General features: G+C 50.6%; 2 protein-coding genes and 2 long non-coding RNA genes across 6 annotated transcripts in view; 2 read left to right on the forward strand and 2 right to left on the reverse strand.

Annotated features, from left to right (window-relative positions):
• The window catches only part of LOC137417904 (uncharacterized), a 49,971-nt gene extending 46,801 nt beyond the window's left edge, over window positions 1-3,170 (reverse strand). The window contains exon 1 of the mRNA XM_078773147.1: window positions 3,054-3,170. The gene's annotated coding sequence lies outside the window, so the exon portion shown is untranslated. The remainder of the gene's footprint in view (window positions 1-3,053) is intronic.
• Window positions 1-25,666, forward strand: part of LOC137422652 (uncharacterized) — a 1,758,619-nt gene that overhangs the window by 426,751 nt on the left and 1,306,202 nt on the right. The window lies entirely within an intron of this gene.
• Window positions 1-25,666, forward strand: part of LOC137421920 (uncharacterized) — a 107,561-nt gene that overhangs the window by 63,106 nt on the left and 18,789 nt on the right. The gene's annotated exons all lie outside the window — the stretch shown is intronic.
• The window catches only part of LOC144888193 (tumor necrosis factor receptor superfamily member 6-like), a 47,706-nt gene continuing 43,209 nt past the window's right edge, over window positions 21,170-25,666 (reverse strand). For 2 of the 3 annotated variants that reach the window (XM_078773140.1, XM_078773141.1), the window contains one exon: window positions 21,170-22,807. In XM_078773140.1, the coding sequence (XP_078629266.1) occupies window positions 22,628-22,807 (180 nt within the window). In that variant the 3' untranslated portion in view covers window positions 21,170-22,627. Of the gene's footprint in view, window positions 22,808-23,608; window positions 23,742-25,666 lie in introns of all 3 variants that reach the window. The other variant, XM_078773142.1, reaches the window with a different exon arrangement.

Raw genomic sequence — 25,666 nt, forward strand, 5'->3', positions numbered from 1 at the left:
TATTATTGCAGAGAAAATGCTTTTTAAAGGAAATTAAAACTGAAAATGGCAATTGCACTGATGTCGGATGATGTCGTGGCCTGGGAGGACAAAATAGTGTATTTCTTCTTCTTTCAACAATAAAGACTTTAGCTTCGCGACCGTACATCCAATCATCTTGAAATTTTGTACACTTGTTCCAACCGATGAGAGCTACATTGTATTAAAAATTCAAGTCGATCCATGCAGTGGTTCAAGAGTTACAAGCTTTTTAAAATTTAACTTCCATTATTTATTGCGGCCAAACCATGTGACTTAAAAAAACGTCTCAAGTAACGATTAAACATCCCCCCATGAGGAACATTTGTGTAAAGTTTCCACTCGATACCTCTACAAATTATGGAGGTGATTCCATTTCTAGTTTGAGATTTGAAAACGTCATAACTCTGAAACCACGTGTCGGATGACGTCGTGCTCGCTGACTTTTTTGTTTGTCATGGGTATCCGAATATGCATGCCAAGTTTGGGCTCGATCCGTTCAGCCGTTGCGGAGAAAAAGGGTTTTTTGTGTTTTTTCACGGAAAACAAGATGGCGGCCGAACCATGTGACGTATGACTTCGAAAATTTTCGCATTCTGAGTTTTTTTTAACTAAGCATCTGTGGGAAAAATCTCTTTTTCGGGGGAGAAAAACTGTGTTTGACGAATTCTAACCTCTTAACGTTAGCATTTTTGATATACTCAATACACATGTTTTTTGTTCCCATTGCAGAGTTCTTTAGAATGAGCCATTCCTCAAATTTTTCCATTGAGCCGTTTCGGAGATACAGAGGGGCAAAGTTGAAGGTGTTTTACAAGATGGCGCCCATACCACGTGACCTATGACGTCATCATTAGCATTAAAAAATTATACGAGCCTAGCCGATCATTTGATGAAAATTTCCTGTCAATCCGACCAGCGGTTGCTGAGAAACTTAATTATGAAGTTTTCGGAGGTGCAAAATAGGGTGGAAGAATAATAATAATAATAAGAAAAACTCTAGCAGTAATAATAGGTTACTCTCCATTTCATGGAGAGTAAACCTAATAATATAATAGGTTACTCTCCATTTCATGGAGAGTAAACCTAATTACAGCCAATCGAGGGGGATTGGACTACACAGCACATCCTCTCGGAGTACCACACACATCTGATCGGGATGCCCAGTGCACTGACTGCTTTCAAACATGCCTCAACATTTGGCGCCTCCACAGCAAAGTGCGAGAATTCATTCTCCACTCTGAGAAACGTATTTTCGGACCACAGACATCCAATGCTCCACAAGAGAAAGGCCCAGTTGGTCCAGCTAGCGTTTGAGAGGGACTGAACCCGAAAATGCACACCTGAGTGGAAGGACACCATTCTTAGGAGGTTCAGCACCAACACTCGCCACCTGCAACTCTTCTGAAGGTAAGCCATGCGTTTAATTCACTTTATGATGCCAGCCTTGGCTTTCATGATATTACGCAAAATGTTGAATGATTTTTGGGTCTGTCTGCATTTATTCGGTAAGAGTGGAGAAAAATAGTCTATTTCAAATGATGGTCCAATGACGCGCACAGTGCAGTGAGTGAAAGAGAGAAAGAGTGAAAGAGAGAAAGAGACGTGGCTTGCACGTAGGCTATATTTTGTGGTGTGGGAGCGCAGTGTGTGTGTGTGTGTGTGTGTGTGTGTGTGTGTGTGTGTGTGTGTGTGTGTGTGTGTGTGTGTGTGTGTGTGTGTGTGTGTGTGTGTGTGTGTGTGTCAGAGAGAGACTTTGCAGCATGTTTTTAAATTGTAACTGGGTTGGTGTTGATTGTTGACGGCAAATTCTTATTTTCAAGCATTTACATCATAGATTGAGTTCTCGAACGGCAGTTTATGCCCCCCCCCCCCCCCCCCGCCGTGGTTACCCTAATGCCCCCGATTAGATTTCTTCTGACACCGACTCTGCCTGTTCGACTTGCTAGCCTTTATCACATACCTGTTCGACTTGCTACCCTTTATCACATACCTGTTCGACTTGCTACCCTTTATCACGTACCTGTTCGACTCGCTACCCTTTATCACGTACCTGTTCGACTTGCTACCCTTTATCACGTACCTGTTCGACTCGCTACCCTTTATCACGTACCTGTTCGACTCGCTACCCTTTATCACGTACCTGTTCGACTCGCTACCCTTTATCACGTACCTGTTCGACTCGCTACCCTTTATCACGTACCTGTTCGACTCGCTACCCTTTATCACGTACCTGTTCGACTCGCTACCCTTTATCACGTACCTGTTCGACTCGCTACCCTTTATCACGTACCTGTTCGACTCGCTACCCTTTATCACGTACCTGTTGGACTCGCTACCCTTTATCACGTACCTGTTGGACTCGCTACCCTTTATCACGTACCTGTTGGACTCGCTACCCTTTATCACGTACCTGTTGGAATCGCTACCCTTTATCACGTACCTGTTGGACTCGCTACCCTTTATCACGTACCTGTTGGACTCGCTACCCTTTATCACATACCTGTTCGACTTGCTACCCTTTATCACGTACCTGTTCCACTCGCTACCCTTTATCACGTACCTGTTCGACTCGCTACCCTTTATCACGTACCTGTTGGACTCGCTACCCTTTATCACGTACCTGTTCGACTCGCTACCCTTTATCACGTACCTGTTCGACTCGCTACCCTTTATCACGTACCTGTTGGACTCGCTACCCTTTATCACGTACCTGTTGGACTCGCTACCCTTTATCACATACCTGTTCGACTTGCTACCCTTTATCACGTACCTGTTCCACTCGCTACCCTTTATTACGTACCTGTTCGACTCACTACCTTTTACCATTGTTCACATTCGAATCTTTCGAACATTTAATACTCAAAATATGAATTACCGTCCGTGGGATTCTCAACCGACACAATCACTCATTAATCACGATTTGTACAACACCTGGTAGTAAAGGTGGACATAATCTAGCGTTAAACATAAGATGATCTAATGTAAACTATTATAAACTCCACCACAGGTTTCCTATTCGTGTAATAAATTACCTTCTGAAGATTTTGATCCAATGAGGCCCCAACAAAAAGCTCCGTGAATTGTTGATTATCCCGAATAACCAGCAGATTGAAATGGGCGGAAACAAATGGGAATCAAAACCTTTAACCGCAAAAGTAGTTGCATTGATGACACCACGCCCCACAGTTTCTGACGACATGAATTTTTCGACAGCCATTGGCGACAACTTCGAATATTTGGACTATTGCTACAATGGGGACAACTGAGACAATTTAAACAATTTAAACAATTTCCTGATTTTCAGAATCGCGTTCTTCGAGTTGTGTAATTAAATAAAGGCACAAACCCCACCCAACTCTTCCAGCGACCAATCACGTTGCGCGCCACTTTTGCGACACCATCAGGCCCCAACAATTTCAGTGAGCGCCTCTTGTGGTCTACTTCTTCTTTTTCTTTTTTAAGGTTTAATGGAGAGCCGCGAGGCTCTATATACGCCACGCACCCTAACATCCAAACAAAACAAAACCAGGAGGATTGCACTGGAAGAACTAGAGACTCACACTGCTAACCCCGTATCTTTAATGAACTTTAAAACTGATCTACGGAACCCAGGATGTTTCAGATCCAGCCAGCAAAAGGCTTCCGGCAGACCTGGCCACGTAATCCCCATTCCGCGGCACGTCTGTTTCCCGTCTTCTTCTTCTTCTTCTTATGGTTTGAAAGACGCACAACTTTGTTCAAAGCCGCAAGGCTCTGTCTCTGTCTCTGTCTCTCTATATATTCTCCGGTTAGCATATTTGATTTTCAAAAAAAGAGTGAAGAGTTTGGTCTCAACAAAGTTTACCTGTAACAGTATCTACCAACTCATGTTATGAGTTATAAAATAATATGTACACATTATTCACTATCCACAGTTATAATTATAATACTTCACTCAAATCAAGTGCGTCCCTCCACGTCTATCCGTTCTAAGAGGAGTTTCCAAAAACAAGTCATTTTGTTTGCTCCGCATCGCTGAGACCTGTTTTGTTCGACTCGCTGTTTCCTACTCTCTCACGGATTTATTGGAATCCTTTTACATTTCCAGGCGCTGCATGACGTCACTGTGTGTGTGTGTGTGTGTGTGTGTGTGTGTGTGTGTGTGTTCGTGTGTGTGTGTTTGTGCGTGTGTATGTGTGTGTGTGTGTGTGTGTGTGTGTGTGTGTGTGTGTGTGTGTTGTGTTTGTGCGTGTATATTTGTGTGTGTGCGTGCGTGTGTTTTGTGTTTGTGCGTGTATATTTGTGTGTGTGTGTGTGTGTGTGTGTGTGTGTGTGTGTGTGTGTGTGTGTGTGTGTGTGTGTGTGTGTGTGTGTTTGTCTGTCCACTCACTTATCCTTGCCTACTGGTCACAATTTTAAACCGATCTTCACGAAACTTCACCAAATGGTAGAGTCCGTGGTACGACAAAATCGTATATATTTTTGAGGTCAAAAGGTCAAAAGGTCAACCTAGGCCAAAGGTCAACCACATTTTTTCAAATTTCTAAAATCAATTTTAATCTGATTAACTTGAAATTTGAATAGGATTTTCATTCCGGATAACTGAATTCAACCACCAACTATTTTTTGGATCAGCATAGGCCAAAAGTCAACACAGACCAAAGGTCAACAACAATTTCAAATTTCTAAAACTCAATTTTCACCTGATTCACTTAAAATTTGAATGGGATTTACATATCAGCTAACTGAATTCAACCACCAACTATTTTTGAGATCACAATAGGCCAAAAGGTCAACATAGGCCAAAGGTCATCTACTTTTTTTCAAATTTCTAAAATCCTCAATTTTCATCCAATTGACTTGAAATTTGAATCGGCTTTTCATTTCGGCTAACTGAATTCAACCACCAACTATTTTTGAGATCAGCATAGGCCAAAAGGTCAACATCGGCCAAAGGTCAACCACTTTTTCAAATTTCTAAAATCCTCAATTTTCATCCGATTGGCTTGAAATTTGAAAAGGATTTTCATATCAGCTAACGGAAACCAACCACCAACTATTTTTGAGGTCAACATAGGCCAAAAGTTCAACATAGGCCAAATTTATATAATTGACAATTTTCATCCGATTAACTTAAACTTTGAAGACGATTTGCATATCAGGTCACTGAATTCAACCACTAATTATTTTTGAGGTCAAAAGGATGCTCTTCTGAGTGCCAACTGTCACTCTTTGAGTGATTTTTCATCTGTCTGTCTGTCTGTCTGTTTGTATGTCAATTGCCTATAGGTCACCATTCGAAACCGATCTTCACGAAACTTCACCAGATGGTAGGGCTGGTCATAAAGAAGAAGCCTATTGATTTTGAGGGCAAAGGTCCACTTGAAGTCAAATTTCAAAAATTGTCATTTTTCATCAGATTCACTTGAAAGTTGAACAGCATTTGCATATCGAGTCACCAAATTGAGAAACAAACTATTTTTGAGGTTAAAAGGTCAAACAAGGTTGGAGGCACACAAGATGGCGCCTTGCACGTGGTCACGGCAGCCGAGCCCGCGATGCCAGAGTTCATGCAATTACTCCTCGCACAATTCCAAGCATTCCTGAAAGAAAAGGGGGATAGAGCCACCCGGGAAAGGAAAGAATTGGGAAATCTAATTGAAGGGTGTTGTAATAGAATGGGTGACCGCATACAAAAATGTGGGGAGAACATAGACCGCATGGCAGGCGGGAGGACCGCATTTGTACGCGACGCGGTAACGCGGGTTGAGAAGCGCGGGTTGAGCGAGGTGGAGCAAAGCGCAAGTAAGTGGACCGGGGTAGAAATCGCGACTCGGGGTATGGGAAAGCCGGCGACCGCCGAGGTAGAAAAGGAAATTTTATTCGGACCAGCGGTCGTCGGGGGAAAGAAAAAAGAAATTCAAATCGAATCAATCGAACCAACAATAGTGGAAATTGGGATGGGAGAGACGGATTTGGTGGAGCAACAGCGGGAGGAAAAGATGGAAAATGTGCAAAGTCCGTGCTCACATCACGATGCTGTGCTTAATAACCCCAATAAAGATTTGCAGGTGGTGTTGGAGCGAAGAAGAAGAAATGCCCAGGTGAGTCAGCCTGTATATTGTGCGGGGAGATTTTGTAGAAGGATGTTTGGCGAAAAAAGAATTTTCGCGAGCTTGGGGTCGCGATGGCACCTGGGCGCTCGTGAAAGCTCCGTAGCGAGAGGTACAAGTGCGAATAAATGCGACACAAAGAGTGAGTGTGTTACAGAGGGTGGAAGTAGGAATGAGTGTGATACAGAGTGTAAGAGTGAGAATGAATGCGACACAGGGAGTGAATGCGGTACATCGGAGGGTATGTGTGAAACCGAGTGTACGGAGTGTGACCAAGAGAGCGAGTTGGTTGTGGCGAGTGAGGTGGTGGTGGAACGTGTGCGAGAGTGTACACCTGAGTTAGTGGTGGCGCGTGTGCGGGAGGGCACACCGGAGCGCGTGGTTGGGTGTGCAGAAGAGTGCACACCCGTGGTGGTTACGGAGTACGTAATGGGTGTGAGTGCACGCGAGGAGTGCGTGGAAGAGTGGTGTGTAACGGAGTGTGTGAGTGTACCGGAGAGTGGAACGGAAGAGTGTGCATGGAGAGGGAGTGCAGTGATAGAGTGCAGGGAGTGTGCGGACAGTGAGTGGTGTGTAAGCGAGAGTGCGGTGGCGGAATGGACGGAGTGTGTGGAATGTATGAGAGGCGCTGAGACACCGGGTTTTGTGAGTGTGAAAGGGGTAGCGTATGAATGTGAGCATGCAGAGAAAGCACCGACGTGGACCGGGGCAGCACTTAGGCTGACGTTTAGCCGACGCGAGCACTCGATGCGCGGTGCTCTTTGTTTGCTGCGAGGACCGGCCGGGACCGTAAGCGCGTCGCTCCTGTGCGGGGCGTCGTGCACGATTCGGGCCGGGCCCCGCACTGAATGGTCGGTGCCGTGTCAGAGCGGCGATCGGCGCGATTCCGGGGGAGAGGGGCCGGGTCGGACCTTCGCCCCCTAGCGGGGACGGGGTTCCGACCAGGCGAGCTTCGGTCGTCGGGCCGGAGACCGCAAGGCTCTGCGCCGCGATGGGCCGTGGAATCTCGGCCCGAGCATGCCGCCTCCCCAGAATCGTAAATGCCGGACGGACCCAACCTAGAGTAGACCAAACCACCCGAATGCATTGCTCGGTTTTGCGAAACCGAGCTGTGAACATGCAATGACGCACCGAGGCTCGAAGTTTAATGGACGATGGTAGGGATAGCAAATTTGATGGGCAATTTGATTGGCAAGTTTGGATTGGCAAAAATTGGATGGGCAAAATTGATAATGAGGGATGTCCGATGTAGAGGGATGGTAAATCCACCATCCCTCACATCATCCGGGCACATGAGCTATAGATTATGGGGTTTGGCAGTGTAAGCTCGCCGAGGGCGGGTTAGGATAAATGTATAGGGACCTAGAGATGACCATAGGTGACTGAGATTTAAGTAGTGACATTGTACAAGTAGTGGGGACGTAGAATAGCTTAGTTGGATTATAAAGACGTGGTATGTGCAATAGTGTAAGGGATGACTGGGGATGCACTAAGTTAGAAGGGCACCAGCTTGTTAGATGATGCCGTGTGTGTGAGGATCTTTGTGTCGAGCAAATGAGGCAATGCTCGTGAATGGTGCCGTGTGTGTGAAGGAGGTGATGGAGCAGCGCATTGTGAAAAGTGTGAGGTGAGTGAGTTGTATTGAGCGAATGGTCCCGGAGGAAGGAGGGTGCAGGGAGCACCAGGTGTGATGGAACAGGTGTGCAAGTGAACAGGTGTGCAAGTGAACAGGTGTATGGAGAATGGTTGAATGAAATGAATGGTCTGGGATACATGGAGTATGGAATGGATGGTGTGGAGTGAGTATGGTGGAAAATGTGGAGTGGAGTGGTTGGTGCGGAAGGAGTGGATGGGGAGGATGGACCCTTTTCACGAATACCCTGGGAGGGTAGTTTAAGAGTTAGGTAGAGGGTATAGGTAAATTGTGGTTGGATATTGGCATCTGTGGTGTGTGTGGTAGAATGGTGTTTGGATGGGTGCATTAGTGACGTGGAAATGGCTGGGCGTGTGGCCTGTTAGTGTGTATGGTTAAATGGGCACTCCGCCACTGTGAGGATGTCGGCCAGGTGAGGCCGCAGTTGGGCTCTGGGAGGCGGTAGAGTTGTGAATGGGGCCCGAGGATCCGGAGGACGGACCCGGGTAGCCCAGTGCCAGAGAGGGCACCGAGTGGGGAGAGCGCCAGAGGGCCTTCCCCAAGTAGATAGGTTAGGGTAAGGAGCAGGTAAGCTCGGAGGCAACTACAGTGGCGGAGGTGTGCAGGTGAGTAGACCTGCTGGGAGCGCCACATGACCCAGTCCTGAAATTGTGCAAAGGCACAGGGAGTTGAATCGGGGGAGTGAGACCCCAAATTGGTGAGCGCCACAGATGGTCAGTGGGAATTGGTTTTTAGAACCGCATAGAGTAAAGTGGCCAATGGTTTTGCAGAGAAAGACGCCGGGTAGAGTAAGAATGTTAAAGTCATTTAGAGGATAGTTAGGATGGAAATCTCCTCGTACCATCTACATCCACTCACCTGGGGTGATGACAGTGCTCCACACCATACCATGCTTTGTTTATTTTTGTTGCAAATGTTTTGGGATGTAAGTCGCATCATGACGTGGGTGTGACATTGTGCTGGTTGTTCCATCTCTTCCTCCTTATGAGGAATTGATGAGAAATTGGTTGATGGCAAATTTGAGAAATTGGGATTGTTGATGAATTTGGAATTAGGGGAGATATGGGGAGGATGAGACGTAGTGACGAATTTGTAAATGTGTAGAGTTTTGTAAATACGGGGTAAGGGGCGAGGGTAGAGTAGGTGACAGGTGGGGTGACGTACGATAAGGACGAGCTTTCTCCGCTCGCTCTCCAGGCGCACCTCACCTCTGCATTGCCTTGTGTTGATGTGTACCCTTGCGCCCTTACCCATCGTTGACTCTGCTTTGTCTTCCTCCCCACCCATGGACCGTGCTCTCTGGGCACTGAGGGAAGGCGTGCGGGAGCCGCATCTGTGTGCCCAAGCCACCGCTGCCAGCTGCCTGGACCGATGCACCACTTTATGGACCGCACGACTTGCGGCCTAGCACCACCTTATGGACCACACGTTTGTGGCTAAGCACCACACCCATATGGACCCCACGTTTCGGGGCCTGACCCCTCTGCTGGGACCGGCCCGGATGGCCAGAGAAAGCTCTTCGCTTGCGGACCTCGGTGAGGTGGCAACTAAGCCAAACAGGTGGACCACCCATAGTTGGCCCCTGCTGGCCATAAGTAAAAAACGGACGCGCTTGTGCTTGTGTTTTTTTATACCACCAAATAGGCCGCAAGCCAAGAACATGAAGACACATGAAGAACGACGGCCCAGCAGAAGGAAGAAGAAAACAAGACCATCAGTTTGTTTTTATTGTGTGTTGAAATGACTGTAGCACTGGATGGTGCTTGCTTATTGGTGCTTTGGTGCTTGCATGCTCGGGGATGCATTGCAATATCAATTCTGCATCCCCGGGCATGTGAGGGTGGTGTATCGGTGCAGTGCATGCTTTTCCTCCCTCCGCAGGGTTCTTTTTGTTTCCCAAAAATGACAGGTCCTGGGTTTGCAATGTAAATACAAATAGTGTCTTGTAAATAATGCTCCCCACCGTAAATGTGTAGTTTGCGAATTAATTCCGTAATTCGGTTATTCTGTGGGTGTGAATCTATTAGGAAGGATGCAGCGTAGCAGGGGGACATACGTAATTGTGTTTTAAAACTGTCGCACTCAGGGTAAGGTTAATCATAGAGGGGAACTACATCTGAGTGTCACATTAAGTTAAAGTTTTTTCGGCCCGGGACGTGCCTGGAGGAATGAGGGTGCTGTGTTGGGGATTTGAGAACCCTGCACGGTGTAAATTGTTGTAAATCTACCCCTTTGTAAATAATTCTTTGTAAATACCTCCATTTCAGAGGTCGTCCCCTAGTTAGTCCACATCGCAACACATAGTGAACCATAGGCCCTTTTCATAGTTATTTCATTATTATGTGTTTCAGGTAAGGCTGTGTTTCCAATAGGTTGACTCTACGTTGCATCAATCAAATAAGATAGGTCCCCTTTCGTTTTCTATCCCAGCGGTGCGAGTGGTTTTCTATCCCGGCGGTGCGAGTGGTTTTCTATCCCGCAAGACGCCATTACCCATGTGCTCCGTCTCGGAGAAGAAGGGGGGAGGAGCCGCCGGATCACGGGCGTGGCACCACCTCGTCATCAAAGGTGGAGTCACAGAGCCCTTACCAACCAACCATCGCCGAGGTGAGCCAGCCGGTAGGCGTGTCAGCGGAGTTGGCGGCTTGATACGGCCAAGGCCAATAAAAGGAACTGCGAGGGACTGCTTACGGAGATGAGTGAGGAGAGACGCATGAGGAGGCCCATGAGAGAGGAGCACTGGAGAGACGTGTGAGGAGGCCCATGAGAGAGGAGCACTGGAGAGACGCATGAGGAGGCCCATGAGAGAGGAGCACTGGAGAGACGCGTGAGGAGGTCCATGAGAGAGGAGGGAGAGAGGAGCGAACATTACACATTCATTTTTGGCGCGAACATCCTTCGGCGTGTGAGAGTCGGCGCGCTCGTCGGCGATACCAACCGTGCTGCCTGCCGGATTTTTTCGCCACTGAACCGGAGCGTGGACGTTCAAGCGGGACCTCGACGGCGTGCCGCGATCCCCGGACCTCCCTGCCCGCCAGCTCGGTGGACCGTCTGCCCCTCTCATCCTTCCAGCCATTCCTGCCTGCAATTCCCATTCGTGTACGTGAGTTTGTTCTGTCTGTATTGTCCTGGGTTTAAGTAAGACTGTTTTAAGGGTTGCGCTGTGTCTTCTTCTTCTTCTTCTTCCTCTGTAAATAAATTTCGTCCTACTCTTCCTTTGGTTTGTTGTAAATAATTAATAAATACCTGTTCATCCCTATTCTTTTGGTTTCATTCTCGTCCGATCGTCTTTGTCTTTTCCCCATTTGAGTACCTGTGGCGCGATTTTGGTCGAACTGCTTTTAATCGGGGTTAGTCTCATCGTTAACGGCCCGCGCCGCAGCTCGCTTCGCTCGGCGCAATCCATCCATTACGCTGCGGCCCGGGCGGGAGTATTTCCTCGCTTACCGGAAGGCGCTGGTACTTAGGTCATCGGAAGAATTGGCCTACTACCCTATTCAGCGCTGACCGGGAGTGGCGAGATACCCCCAGGACCGGTCGGACGGCCAGCTTAACAGGACAAGGGGATTAACCCCCCCTTGCTAACGGGAGTGCCGTCCCCCAGATCCGTAACAATATTATACCCATTATTGATCCAGATGAATGCTGAGTACTGATATTATATTTGCTGATTCCTTCCACAGGTATTGCTAGGGATTGAATCTGATTAAACTTATGATTTGAGACATTGTTGTATCCTTGATTTTTACAACATACATATTTGTTAATGTTCCCACCACTCTCTTGTTATTTGGTGAAGAAACGATAACACTCTACCGGTACCATGTCATTGGTACGTGGGTGCAATGGGTATCAAAAGCTTGCATGAGTTCAGCTGCGGTGCGTTCATCTTCAGTTGTGTCCAATGGCATGGTGCGATAGATCTTCCTACCTTCTGTGCCAATCAGGTGGAGAATCAACTTCAACTTCCTCTCTTCTGACTGATCATGCATCATTGCAAGGTCCAAGTATAATTCCAACCCCCCACGTCTGCAGCAAGTGTGCAACATGCAAATCAAGTTTTATGGCGATTGTATATTCATAGTCATTGACATTGCTGCTCGTGCACTTGTCGCTGATCCCATCCTTTGTGTTACCTCCATAGCATAGGCCGAGCTGTCGTGTCTGGCCCCTCAAACATCTTCTGTTAACTGATGGCACAGTCGTAATCACGATCGGCAGTGATCACCCTGACACCACTGAGTTGTGACGTACGATTCTCTCACTTCTTGCAAGCAGAGGTCAAGAACAAAGATCGGTGTATCTTTCAGGCTTTAATGCTACAGGTCCTGCCAGAACCTTTCACAATCATCGCCATTCCCGCCAGTGCGGATGTGCGCATGCGCACCCGCCTCATGGACTGTGCAACATCCTAATACTGTAACAAAGAGTGAGACCCAGGAGTTTGATTGACTGAACTCAAGAGAAATGTTAAAAAACTACTGCTCAAAATTCACTATAGTCAAGAGGATCAGCAGTAGTCCGAGTAGCGATGCAGTCTGCCAGGTGTTTAGGTCCGTCTTCTCGGAGCACAGCATACCTGATCGTGTTGTAACAGACAATGGGCCACACTCTGCATCCAAAACGTTTGCCAACATCGCTGAGAAATGGGGATTTGACAATGTTACCTCCAGTCCTCACTTCCCATCCTCGAACTTTAAGTTCAGATAGTCAAGAACATTCTCGTCAAAGCAAAACTTGCTGGTGTGGATCCATTCATGGCTCTTCTGATCCTGCGCTCCACACCTATTGATCACTCCCTTCCATCACCTTCTGAACTACTAAACCAACGCACTCTCAAGACAAACATCCCGATGCGCATCCGCAACACTTATGCGCATTGATGATGGCGGGGGGCGGGGGGAGGTGAGGGTAGGGGAGGGGGGTGAGGGTGGGGGCCTGGCAGGGGGGGGGGAGGTGGGTCTGCCGCCCCGAGCACGAAGCCACGAACATGGATGAAGCGCCAAATGACGTTTTCATGTCTAATTTCGTTGTCTACAAATTACAGTACAACAAACTCGTGAGAGTACGAGCCATAACTTTCAGAACCACGTTTTACATTTGAACTCTTTGCTACATATCGGTGCCATGTCGATGTTTACAAACTCTATCCATCCGGTTTAACATGTTTTGTGATGACAAATCACCTCCGCACAGTAAATAAATCCGTGTTGGTAGTTATGAGGTTACCGGATGTGTGGATCTCTTTTCTTATCCAATTGTTATGTGCATCTTCAAACAAATGAGTTTATCCATTCTGTAATATGGAGATCGCCTATTGGCCAAATGGATGGAGGGGTTGGATATAATTGTTGGATAAATTCATAATTAATGTCTATCAAACAATATTACATTGAAGCGTGGTGCTACGCACGCAACTTGTTTGCCAAAGAAGGTAAGCCACAACGTGTAGGGTCAAAAGAGTCTTTATTGTAAAGCTCAAACTGTAGCACTGACTTGCTCGGGGCTGCGAGCCCCGTGTATATCCCGAGGCCACGCCTACCCCTCGGGCGTGGCCGACACCCTCTTGGTGCGCGGAATGATGTCACCGCGCTAGCGAGCCATCGTGTCCGCCACAACATAACAATTACATGTCTATCAAATTTAGATATGCTGTACAAGTCCAGGTAGCCCAAAATCAGTCAGGTTAGTTTTTTACCTTCCTTGTCCACCTCTTTTTCTTTCGACGTCTTGGATTGGAATCCCCACTTTAATATAATTTCACCCTCTTTATATTGTGTGCAGCCATCCAAGGATACCTGTAATTGTAAACAGTGCTCTTGAAGCGCGGTGCTGCGCGCGCTAAGGCTTACGAAAGGAGCAAGCGGACAACGCGGTTCATACAAAAGAGTCTTTATTCAAAGCACTCAAACTGCAGCACTGAGCTGCTCGGGGCTGCGCGCCCCGTGTATATCCTGAGGCCACGCCTCTCTCCCCGGCGTGGCCCACCCCCACTTGGTGTGCGGGGTGATGTCACCACGTCAATGCTTTCGTGTCCGCCACACGCGCCCCCCCAGAATCCCCGCGCACCTGAAGGGTCAGTTTGCGGGGCAAACGGATGACCCGGCCGAAGCGCCCCCTGGCGACTGGCGGCGTCCGGGATGCAGGGATGCCATCTGGGATGCCTCCGGCTGCCCCTGGGATGGGTGCAGGACTGGGGGGCGGTGTGGTGGCGGGGCTGGGCAGTGCCGGGGGTCCGCCCGCAGGGGGGCGGCCCCAACGCGGGGGTCGGGCCACTGGCGGTGGACGGTCCACCTCGAGGTGGGCCGGCTTGAGGCGGTCCACAGAAACACGGTCAGGAGTACCGCCGATGTCCAGGGTGAAGTGCTTCACCCCGGTCTCCAGCACGCGGAAAGGCCCATCGTACGGGGGCCGCAGTGGTGTCCGGTGGGCATCGTAGCGGACGAAGACGTACTCCGCCGTGCGAAGCTCCGGGGCGACGTGCGTCGGTGGGTGCCCGTGGCGTCCCGTTGGCACCGGGGTGAACCTCTGGGCGGTCTCCTGCAGAGCGGAGCGCTGCTGTGCCGCGGACCATGGTGCCATGGAGTCGGGGAGGAACTCGGCCGGCACCCGCAGCGGTTGCCCGAAGACCAACTCCGCCGCGGATGCGCGCAGGTCATCCTTGGGCGCCGTCCGGAGGCCCAGCAGGACCCAGGGGAGCCTGTCGACCCAGCCGCCGTCGCGGAGGGTGGCCCGGAGCGCGGCCTTCAATGAGCGGTGGAATCGCTCGCACAGGCCGTTAGCCTGGGTGTGGTAGGCCATGGTTCGGTGCAGCCGGACCCCGAGCCCCCGCGCGACCGCCCCCCAGAGCTCCGAGGTGAACTGGGGGCCGCGGTCGGACGAGATGTCTGAGGGGGCACCGAACCGGGCGACCCAGGTGGCGATGAACGCCTGCGCGACGTCCGCCGCCGTCGTCGACGCCAAGGGCACGGCCTCCGGCCACCGGGTGGTGCGGTCCACCATGGTGAGGACGTGGGTGAAACCCCGCAAGGGGGGCAGAGGTCCCACCAGGTCCACGTGGACATGGTCAAACCGGCGTTCCGGCACCGTAAACGGGGCCAATGGGGCCTGGGTGCACCTTGGCGCGCTGGCACGCGAGGCAAGTCCTGGCCCAGCCACAGACGGCCTTCCGGAGGCCATGCCAGACGAATTTGTCGGCGATCAACCTCTGGGAAGCCCTCGTGCCCGGGTGGGACAGGCCATGGATGGCGTCAAACACCTGGCGCTGCCAGCCCGCGGGCACGATGGGGCGGGGCCACCCGAGGGAGACGTCGCACAAGAGGGCCGCGCCCGCGCCATCGAACGGCACCTCGGTGACGCGGAGGCCCGTGACGGCGGTCCGCAAGGCCTGGACGTCGGGGTCAGCGGCCTGGTCCGCTGCCATCCGGGCATAGTCAATGCCGAGGTGGACTGCGTGGGCGATGGCCCGGGAAAGGCAATCCGCCACCGGGTTGTCCTTCCCCGCGACGTGCCGGATGTCCGTCGTGTCCTCGGACACGGCCGAGAGGTGACGCTGCTGCCGGGCCGACCACGGCTCGGTGACCTTGCCCATCGCGAAGACCAGCGGCTTGTGGTCGACGAAGGCCGTGAACGCACGGCCCTCGAGCAGATGGCGGAAGTGCCTGACCGCCAAGTGAAGCCCGAGCAACTCGCGGTCGAAGGTACTGTAACGGCGTTCGGGCGGGCGAAGCTGCCGGCTAAAGAACGCCAGCGGTTGCCAAGCTCCACGCACCCATTGCTCGTGCACCGCGCCCACCGCGTAGTCCGAGGCGTCGGTGGTGAGGGCGATCGGTGCATCGGGCGCCGGGTGCGCGAGCATGGTGTCGTTAGCCAAGTTGAGCTTCGCGCCCGTGAACGCCGCGTCCATCTGCTCGGTCCAGGTAACGTCACCTTTGCCCGGCTTACCTCGGAGAGATTCGTGCAGGGGGCGCAGGAGCTGGGCGATACGGGGCAGGAACCGATGGTAAAAGTTCACCATGCCCAGGAACTCCTGCAGCCTCCTGATCGTGCGCGGGCGCGGAAACCCCTTCACCGCCTCCACCTTGGCCGGCAGGGGGACGACTCCGTGCCTGGTGACGCGGTGCCCCAAAAAATCGATTTCGGCGACGCCGAACCGGCACTTTGCGGGGTTCACAATCAGGCCATGCTGGCCCAGGCGTTCGAAGAGCGTGCGGAGGTGGTGTAGGTGCTCTTCGCGGGACGCGCTGGCGACGAGGATATCGTCCAGGTAGACGTATACAAAATCCAAGTCGCGCAGGACGCTGTCCATTAGCCGCTGGAACGCCTGAGCCGCATTCTTCAAAACGAAGGGCATCCGCAGGAATTCGAAGAGTCCGAATGGCGTGATGACCGCCATCTTCGGGATGTCCTCTGGCCTGATGGGGACCTGATGGTAGCCGCGTATGAGGTCCACCTTCGAGAAGAAGGACATGCCCGCCAAACGGGCGGAAAAGTCCTGAATGTGGGGGACGGGGTAGCGGTCGGGGGTGGTGGCGTCATTGAGACGGCGATAGTCCCCGCACGGTCGCCATCCCACGCCGGGCTTCGGCACGATGTGCAGCGGCGATGCCCAAGCACTCTCCGAGCGCCGAACGATGCCGAGTCGCTCCAGGGTAGCGAACTCTGCTTTTGCTACCGCTAGCTTTGTCGGCTCGAGGCGGCGTGCCCGGGCGTAGACCGGTGGCCTGACGGTGGGGATGTGATGGGCCACCCCATGCTTGATGGCCCCCGCCGAGAAGGTGGGCCGCGTGAGGGCCGGGAAGCTGGCGAGGAGGCGGATGAATTCGTCCGCTGCCGGAAGCGTACAGATCAACGTGGCCGGAACCGAACCGTTCGGCAAGCCGCTTGGCAAGCCGCTCAGCGAGCCACTCAGTGAGCTGCTCGACGAGCTGGGCAGCGCACAAGCGAGCGAGCTAAACGTCTCTGCCTGGACAAGACGTCTGTGCTTTACGTCGACCAGGAGCCCATTTGCGCACAGGAAGTCCGCGCCAAGCAATGCCATGGGCACGTCGGCGGTGACGAACGACCATCGGAAAACCTGCCCTCCGAACCACAGAGAGAGGCAGCGTTTTCCATACGTACGGATGGGCGTCCCGTTCGCGGCAAGCAGCGCAGGGCCCCCGCCCGCGGTTTGCTTGTCCGACGTATCGGCAGGAACGACACTCACCTGCGCTCCCGTGTCGCACAGGTAACGGCGCCCAGATAAGGTGTCCGTTATGAACAGTAGGCTGTTCGAACGGCCGGCGCTCATTGCCACTATCGAGCGCCGGCCCGGGCGTTTCCCGACCTGTCGAAGGAGCACGGCGGATGACACCGTCGAGCCTCGTGGCCGAACCTGGCGTGGAACCGGCACCAGGTGGTGGAGCTGGAGGAGCGCGGCTGGCTCCGCCAGGTTGGTGGAGCCGGCGGTTTTCCCCACGGTGGCGGTTTTCTCCGCGGTGATGGGCGGGGCGTGGCGGCGGCCACGAGGTGTGCATCGGCATCAGCCTCGGGATCCACGAGGTGTGCAGCAGCATCAGCCTCGAGATCCGCGACGGCCGCACCGACTCTCGCCCGCGTGTCCGAAGCCGCGAAGTACCTGTCTGCCTCGGCCGCCAGTGCTTGGGGTTCCGTTATCACGGTCCCGGCCAACGCGAGGCGTACCTGTGCTGGTAGTTGGCGACGGAAAAGCACCCGGAATAGAGAACCAGGGGCTTCGTCGCCCAACAGCGACAGCATATGGTCCATTCGGACCGACGGGCGCGTGTCGCCGAGCTCGGGGAGATCCAGGAGGTGGTCGGCCCGTACGTCCTCCGTGAGGCCGAACGTGGCTAGGAGTAGCCGCTAGAGCGCCTCGTACTTGTGGCCGTCCGGTGGGTGGCGAAGGACGAACACAACTCGAGCGGCCGTGCCGGGCCCGAGGGAGGCGACGACGTGGCAGTAGCGCGTGTCGTCGCTGGTGATGCGCCGAAGCTGAAACTGGGCTTCAGCTTGGACGAACCAAACTTCGGCCTGGGCCTCCCAAAATTCGGGAAGTTTGACTGACATCGTGTTGTTTGCCATTGCAATGGCGTCGTGTTCGGAAGGATCGCTACGGCAGATCCAACGTCGAGGTCACCAAATGAAGCGCGGTGCTGCGCGCGCTAAGGCTTACGAAAGGAGCAAGCGGACAACGCGGTTCATACAAAAGAGGCTTTATTCAAAGCACTCAAACTGCAGCACTGAGCTGCTCGGGGCTGCGCGCCCCGTGTCTATCCTGAGGCCACGCCTCTCTCCCCGGCGTGGCCCACCCCCACTTGGTGTGCGGGGTGATGTCACCACGTCAGTGCTTTCGTGTCCGCCACACTCTTTCTTTATTTGTTCTCTCTTTCACGAGTAGAGTTTCCTTCAGCCTGGCCTGAGTGTACACCTGAGATAGGCCATGACTAGAGTCCCTGTATAAAGAGAGTTGCGCCATGCGCTGACCCGAGATTTCTGGTCACGTGATTTAGTGGCGCCATTTTGTGTCTAACTTCACCGTGCGTGAACGTCAGCCTGGTACGGGAATGTTGTTTATTGCCAAACAAAATGACTGGTTGTTCTGCTTTTGGTTGTTCAAACCAATCTGGGAAATATAAGATGTATAGATTTCCAAGTGATAAAGTCAGAAGACAAATTTGGGAAGCGAAAGTCAGACGAAAGAGCTGGAAAGCGATCGACTCCTCGAGACTCTGCCAGTTCTGAGTTTCACTTGTGAGGAGTGAACGGAGTAGTGATGAGTCACTTGTGAGGAGTGAACGGAGTAGTGATGAGTCTCACTTGTGAGGAATGAACGGAGTAGTGATGAGTCTCACTTGTGAGGAGTGAACGGAGTAGTGATGAGTCTCACTTGTGAGGAGTGAACGGAGTAGTGATGAGTCTCACTTGTGAGGAATGAACGGAGCAGTGTTGAGTCACTTGTGAGGAGTGAACGGAGTAGTGATGGTGTCTCACTTGTGAGGAGTGAACGGAGTAGTGATGAGTCTCACTTGTGAGGAATGAACGGAGTAGTGATGAGTCTCACTTGTGAGGAGTGAACGGAGTAGTGATGAGTCTCACTTGTGAGGAGTGAACGGAGTAGTGATGAGTCTCACTTGTGAGGAATGAACGGAGCAGTGTTGAGTCACTTGTGAGGAGTGAACGGAGTAGTGATGAGTCTCACTTGTGAGGAGTGAACGGAGTAGTGATGAGTCTCACTTGTGAGGAATGAACGGAGCAGTGTTGAGTCACTTGTGAGGAGTGAACGGAGTAGTGATGGTGTCTCACTTGTGAGGAGTGAACAGAGTAGTGATGAGTCTCACTTGTGAGGAGTGAACGGAGTAGTGATGAGTCTCACTTGTGAGGAGTGAACGGAGTAGTGATGAGTCTCACTTGTGAGGAATGAACGGAGCAGTGATGAGTCACTTGTGAGGAGTGAACGGAGTAGTGATGGTGTCTCACTTGTGAGGAGTGAACAGAGTAGTGATGAGTCTCACTTGTGAGGAGTGAACGGAGTAGTGATGAGTCTCACTTGTGAGGAGTGAACGGAGTAGTGATGAGTTTCACTTGTGAGGAGTGAACGTAGTGGGATGAAGTGTTGGTCTGGTCAGAGTGTTGTATTACGGGCAGAGTTTTCTTACGGTCTGAATGTATGAATCATGTTCTGTACTGAATGTATGAACCAAGTTTTGTACTGAATGTTTACTGTGTTGGCCTCATCGTGTTCCTGGTGAAATTAAACAAGTTATGGTGAATACGACGTCTTATCTGTGCTTTTCCATATCTCTTCGACTAGACGAACCATGCACTCTGCAGGTATTTTTAAAAGTTTTTTCTCTGTTTAATTACGGCTTGGCGCAGTCGAAAATTAAGTGTTAATTAAGTCGCCAGCTATGAAACATATTAATCGATCAGGCAATATCCATCAGAGTTCTGGGCAAGGGTGTAGTAATAAATGAACGTTTCAATCTTACTAGATGCCGATGACGTTTTCCTTATGTCAGAGACAGAAGCTGACTTGCAGCTTGTTAAATCATTACAATGGAAATTGAATATAAATGTCGATAAAACTAAAGTTGTACACTATAGAAATATGGCAATACCACGTACAGAATTTGTTTTAAGTGTGTTAGACTATATGTCGGCTGGAAGTCCTACACCGGAATTGCTCTCGGCACCCTTTAAAAAATATTGGATATGCCCACACTCCTTTCTAAAAGTTATTAAAATTCAGAGAACGACAGCATTGGTTTGTCTTACTTATAATGTTAGCTCTTATATGCAGTGTTGGCTTGTAATATGCATTGCCATACCACTTTTAATATCACCACACAGCTCTTTTTCACGGCAATAGCTGAGTTTTTGACAAAACAAATATCACCTGTATGTAATAATAAGACTAAATATGTGTAGTAAATTTTTTTTAGCGGGTTTAGAATATATCACCCCATATCGCGAATGTACATGTATATCTAATCCGACACACTTAGACACAAAATGGCGTCCAAATTTGAGTTGACACAACTCTCTATATACAGGGACTCTAGCCATGACGTATGACATATGGTGAGGACAGACATGTGATGGAGGGTCTGGACATAAGAGCAAACATAGTGAAAGGAGTGTTGGCCTGGCAGGATGGCCTTGAGACACACACAATCTCCTCTTAAGTTGTCTAGTTTGGGTTTGAATCCCAACCCAGCTATAAACGGTCATACTGGTGCTTCGCAGGTGGGGTGATTCATCAATGTGTGTGCCCATCCCTCGAATGGATGTTTAGCCAGGCATCCCGTTTGCCAGCATGAGTTGGCCGACGTTAAAGATCCCACAGTGTTCTTCGTCAAAAAGAGTAGGAGAGCTGAGCCTGCTGGGGAAATCAGAAACAGTTCCCCTTCACACTGTGTATGTTCGTGAATATGCGGTGAGCAGTTCGAGGTACATTTTCCATGCATATATTTTTTACACACAAGAGAAGATTTGTTAGGGTTAGGGTTTGATCTGTTCTTAGGCGCCATGACGGCACGTGGCACGGCAGCGCATGGGGTAACATTTTTTTTTTTCATGGCAATGAGTACAACGCCACGTTTTCAGGGGTAATTCCATCAAGCACTTCATGTTTACTCGAAGGTGGGTGACATCAAATGAAGGCAAACTATGAAATTGAAAAAAAACAAAAATTACCAAAAAGTTAGAGATTGCTGACGTGCTAAAGTATAGACTGAAGAGAACATTAAGTACGTGGTTCACAATTGGCAGTCCGTGGTCATTTATCGGTGACCTTTGTCAGTCCCTGTTGAGAAAAAGGTGATGAACCACTGCTTTAATGGAAGATTAACAACAAAAGCCATTTTTTATCAGGGCAACTCCAATCACTCAGAGACCAAGTGACTTCATGTGTGAGTTTAATCGGTAAACGGGGAGGGGGAACAAAAGGACATCAAAATATTTTATTTATGCAGTTTATTCACAAAGATACCGGATGAAGGGAATCTACTATTGTTCCATTGAAGTAATGAAGTCGCATCATTTACAATGCGCAGATGTCCGGTGGGTCCCTGCTGGATAAACATAAATAGGCGAATACTGTCTGTGTTTGTCGCCCAATGTAACACGGAAATACTCCTCAGAGAGATAATAAACTAAAATAAGCACAAGTTGCTTCAAATGAATCCAAACCTATGGCAAAATTACGATAGAAAAAAACAAAGTTGGCCACAAGAGGCAGTATCTTCACACATATAATGTGCAGATAGCGAGTAATAGACACACAATAATAATAATAATAATAATACATTTATTTTATATAGCGCTTTTCAAGGAGCCCAAAGGCGCTTTGACAGAGTACAAAAAACAAGTGCAAAAAGCCAAAAATCAATAGGTAAATGAATCAAAGCAAAAGGAAGGAGAAGGAGAAGAGATAGTCAGGGGTTAAATGCTGCGGGTTACATGTTGAATGCAGTGTTGAACAGGTGGGTCTTGAGTGATGTTTTGAATGTGGTGAGTGAGGAGGAGTCTCTGATGGTGTGAGGTAGTGAGTTCCAGAGGGTGGGAGCAGCGATGGAGAAGGCCCTGTCCCCCCAGGATCTGAATTTGGTCCGCATGGGGGGGGGGGGGGGGGGGTCAGGAGGTTGCTACCAGCAGAGCGGAGGTTGTGGGTGGGAGTGTGTCTGGAGAGGAGGTCAGTCAGGTAGGATGGGGCCAGGTTATGGAGGGCTTTGTTGGTCAAGAGGAGGATTTTGTACTGGATTCTCTGGGAGATGGGGAGCCAGTGAAGCTTGTAAAGGACGGGGGTGATGTGGTCACGGGTCCGGGAATGGGTGAGTAGACGGGCAGCGGAGTTCTGAATGTATTGGAGTTTATTGGTGATTATTGAGGGTGAACCATAGAGGAGGCTGTTGCAGTAGTCCAGACCGGAGGTGATGGAGGCGTGGATGAGGGTTTCTGCAGCCGTGGAGGAGAGGGATGGACGGAGACGGGCGATGTTTTTCAGGTGAAAGAAGGCTGTCTTTGTGATCTGTTTAGTGTATTTGTCGAAGGAGAGGGTTTGGTCAAAGATGATGCCAAGATTCCGGATGTGAGGGGAGGTGGATACTGTGAAACCGTCGATGTTGAGGGCAAAGTTATGGGTGGATTTGGTGAGCGTACCTTGACGTACACAACCCTGACGTACCTTCTTGGCACAATTCCTCTAACTTATAAAAAAAAAACCTATAAAAAAACCTTTTTCAGACCAGATGTTAAAACCTTTGGTCCTGAAGAGAGATTCATTACTCGGGTCTGGTAGTGGCAATGGAGGTCCTTGTGAAACCTCCTGCCCTACAACTCTCCCACCCCCAAATCACTTCATTCAATGATGTGTGAAACTTATCCTCTCCAACCAATAATTAAAAATAATCCTCAAGGATCTCTGTTTCTGTTGTGATTGTAATCTGCCCGAAGTTGTGGGATTGGTGGTCACTTGGGCTGAATGGATGGAGTTGTCTTTTTCTTGTTTTCTTGCATTCCTTGTACTTCCTTGTATGCATCCCTACAAAGACAAAACAATCGATGTTTGTCAAAACAACACAGTATAAGCTTGTAATGCTAATTGGACACCAATGTGTTCTGGAAATGTACATTTTTTTAGTCGAAATGAAAAAGTGAAGTCTTTTCTGAAAGCAGTCGAGAAGTCCTCCAATCATGGAAGAGTGACATGAAAGGGGGTAGAAGGTGACAGATCGACAATGGAAGATTGGGACAATAATAATAATAATAATAATTCATTTATTTTGTATAGCGCTTTTCAAGAAGCCCAAAGGCGCTTTGACAGAGTGGACAGAAACAGAGTGGACAGACAATAGACAGAAACAACAAGCATTCTGAGTATTGCGCTGCAATACATGTCCCCTACCGGCAGTCTGTCGTCCGGAAAACTGTTGGAGAAATTCCCAAAGTTCAAAGTACCATAACTTTGTCAAAAATGATCGAAACGTCGTGAAGTTCGAACCTGATCTGTAACTTATCATGAGGAAACCATGTACCAAGTTTGAAATCATTAGCATTAAGCGTTTAGAAAAAATGTCCGGAAAACTGTTCTTTGCATGACGGACTGACGGACAGATTGACAGCGTGCAAACCTATAGTCCCCTCCGGTGTACACCAGTAGGGGACTAATAAGGGGATGAATGAGCATCAGTGGGGACTAGAATGAAATAGAGGAACCTTCGAAAGGGGATCTGTTTAGCAAAGTTAAAAGATTAATTTAGGATGTGATCATCAAATAAATAATTGCAGAGATCGATGGACAAAACACATGAAACTTTAGCCTTCTTTATACGCATTGACTTACTCTTTACTTCCATTTAGAAGAAAATGTTCACTCGAGTTTATAAGACAGTTTCAGGAAGTCTGTCAGGTTCTTCGTCAGTCTTGATAGCATCTCGTTTGCTGGAACGACCATTTTTGTCAAACCTGAAACGAGCCTGAACAGGTAAATCGGGTTTTGGGTGAGTTGAGAATAACAGATCAGAGTTCATTTTATTCTCAAACTCTGTAAGCAAAATCGCATTGTACAATAAAGATTATTGATAGGACGTAGAATGTTTCAGGTAATTTTAAGCATAAATGTGTCAACACAAACGTGAAAAAACTTTCCCTCCAGCTAATTAGAACAGGCCACCAGCACGAACATGTTTGATTGAATGAGCAAACAAAGTCACTTGTACCAGCGTGCTTCCAGAGCGTGCCGTCCCGTCCCTGCTTCCCCCAGCATGCCGCCCCGTCCCTGCTTACCCAGCGTGCCATCCCGTCCCTGCTTCCCTCAGCATGCCACCCCGTCCCTGCTTCCCGAGCGTGCCGTCCCGTCCCTGCTTCCCTAGTGTGCCGTCCCATCCCTGCTTCCCCCAGCGTGCCGCCCCGTCCCTGCTTCCCTAGCGTGCCGTCCCGTCCCTGCTTCCCCAGCGTGCCGCCCCGTCCCTGCTCCCCGAGCGTGCCGCCCCGTCACTGCTTCCCCCAACATGCCGCCCCGTCCCTGCTTACCCAGCGTGCCGTCCCGTCCCTGCTTCCCTCAGCATGCCACTCCGTCCCTGCTTCCCGAGCGTGCCGTCCCGTCCCTGCTTCCCTAGTGTGCCATCCCATCCCTGCTTCCCCCAGCGTGCCGCCCCGTCCCTGCTTCCCTAGCGTGCCGTCCCGTCCCTGCTTCCCCATCGTGCCGTCCCGTCCCTGCTTCCCCAGTGTGCCGCCCAGTCCCTGCTTCCTCAGCATGCTGTCCCGTCCCTGCTTCCTCAGCGTGCTTTCCCGTCCCTGCTTCCCCCAGTATGCCACCCCATCCCTGCTTCCCGAGCGTGCCATCCCGTCCATGCTTCCCCAGCGTGCCGACCCATCCTTGCTTCCCCAGCGTGCCGTCCCGTCCCTGCTTCCCCAGCGTGCCGTCCCGTCCCTGCTTCCCCAGCGTGCCGTCCCGTCGCTGCTTCCCCAGCGTGCCGTCCCGTCCCTGCTTCCCCAGCGTGTCGTCCCGTCCCTGCTTCCCAAGCGTGCCGTCCCGTCCCTGCTTCCCCAGCGTGTTGCCCCATCCCTGCTTCCCCAGCGTGCTGTCTCGTCCCTGCTTCCCAGCGTGCCGTCCCGTCCCTGCTTCCCCAGCGTGCCGTCCCGTCCCTGCTTCCCAGCGTGCCGTCCCGTCCCTGCTTCCCCAGCGTGTTGCCCCATCCCTGCTTCCCCAGCGTGCTGTCCCGTCCCTGCTTCTCCAGCGTGCTGCCCCGTCCCTGCTTCCCCAGCGTGCCTCCCCAACCCCTCCCCTCTTTCACATCCTTGTCAACAGCACTTCTCTTGCACTCTGGACCTCAAAAATCCAAGGTTTTCACTACAATTTGACAAATCTCTCAACCCAAGCTGCAATTGTACACCTGATATTATCTGCCCAACAGAATCCTTCCTCCCACAAGATGTCCACGATTTCTCGGTATTTATCCCTGGGTATTGTCTCTTCAGGTTCAACAGGTGAACCCCGTTCTGGTAACGGATTTGCCGTTTGTCACGAACTCAATTCCCCACTGTGTTACCACAGCCGTAGTTGACTCTGCTGTTGAGAAGGCGGAAAAAGCCTCAATTCAGCTTTGCTTTGAAATCTTGCATACCTGAGCCCCCACTCCCTACATATTCCTGCCCTCACCTCCCATACCCTGGACACTGTCTTTCACACTGAAGGTGGAGAGGTGTCTGGCAAACCTCGACTCTGATTATGCAACATGCCCAGAAGACATCAGTGCATGCATCCTAAAAATCTGCTCTGCTGCTCTTGTTCATCCTTTGTCAATTTTCTCTGCCCGGAAGTTTGCCAAAAACATTGCAATAATGGAACCTTTTAACTGCAGGCCTATTAGTTTGCTTCCAATCATAAGCTACGTCATGG

This window comes from Myxine glutinosa, chromosome 2 (assembly GCF_964187855.1).
Source record: "Myxine glutinosa chromosome 2, kmMyxGlut1.1, whole genome shotgun sequence".
Taxonomy (NCBI): domain Eukaryota; kingdom Metazoa; phylum Chordata; class Myxini; order Myxiniformes; family Myxinidae; genus Myxine; species Myxine glutinosa.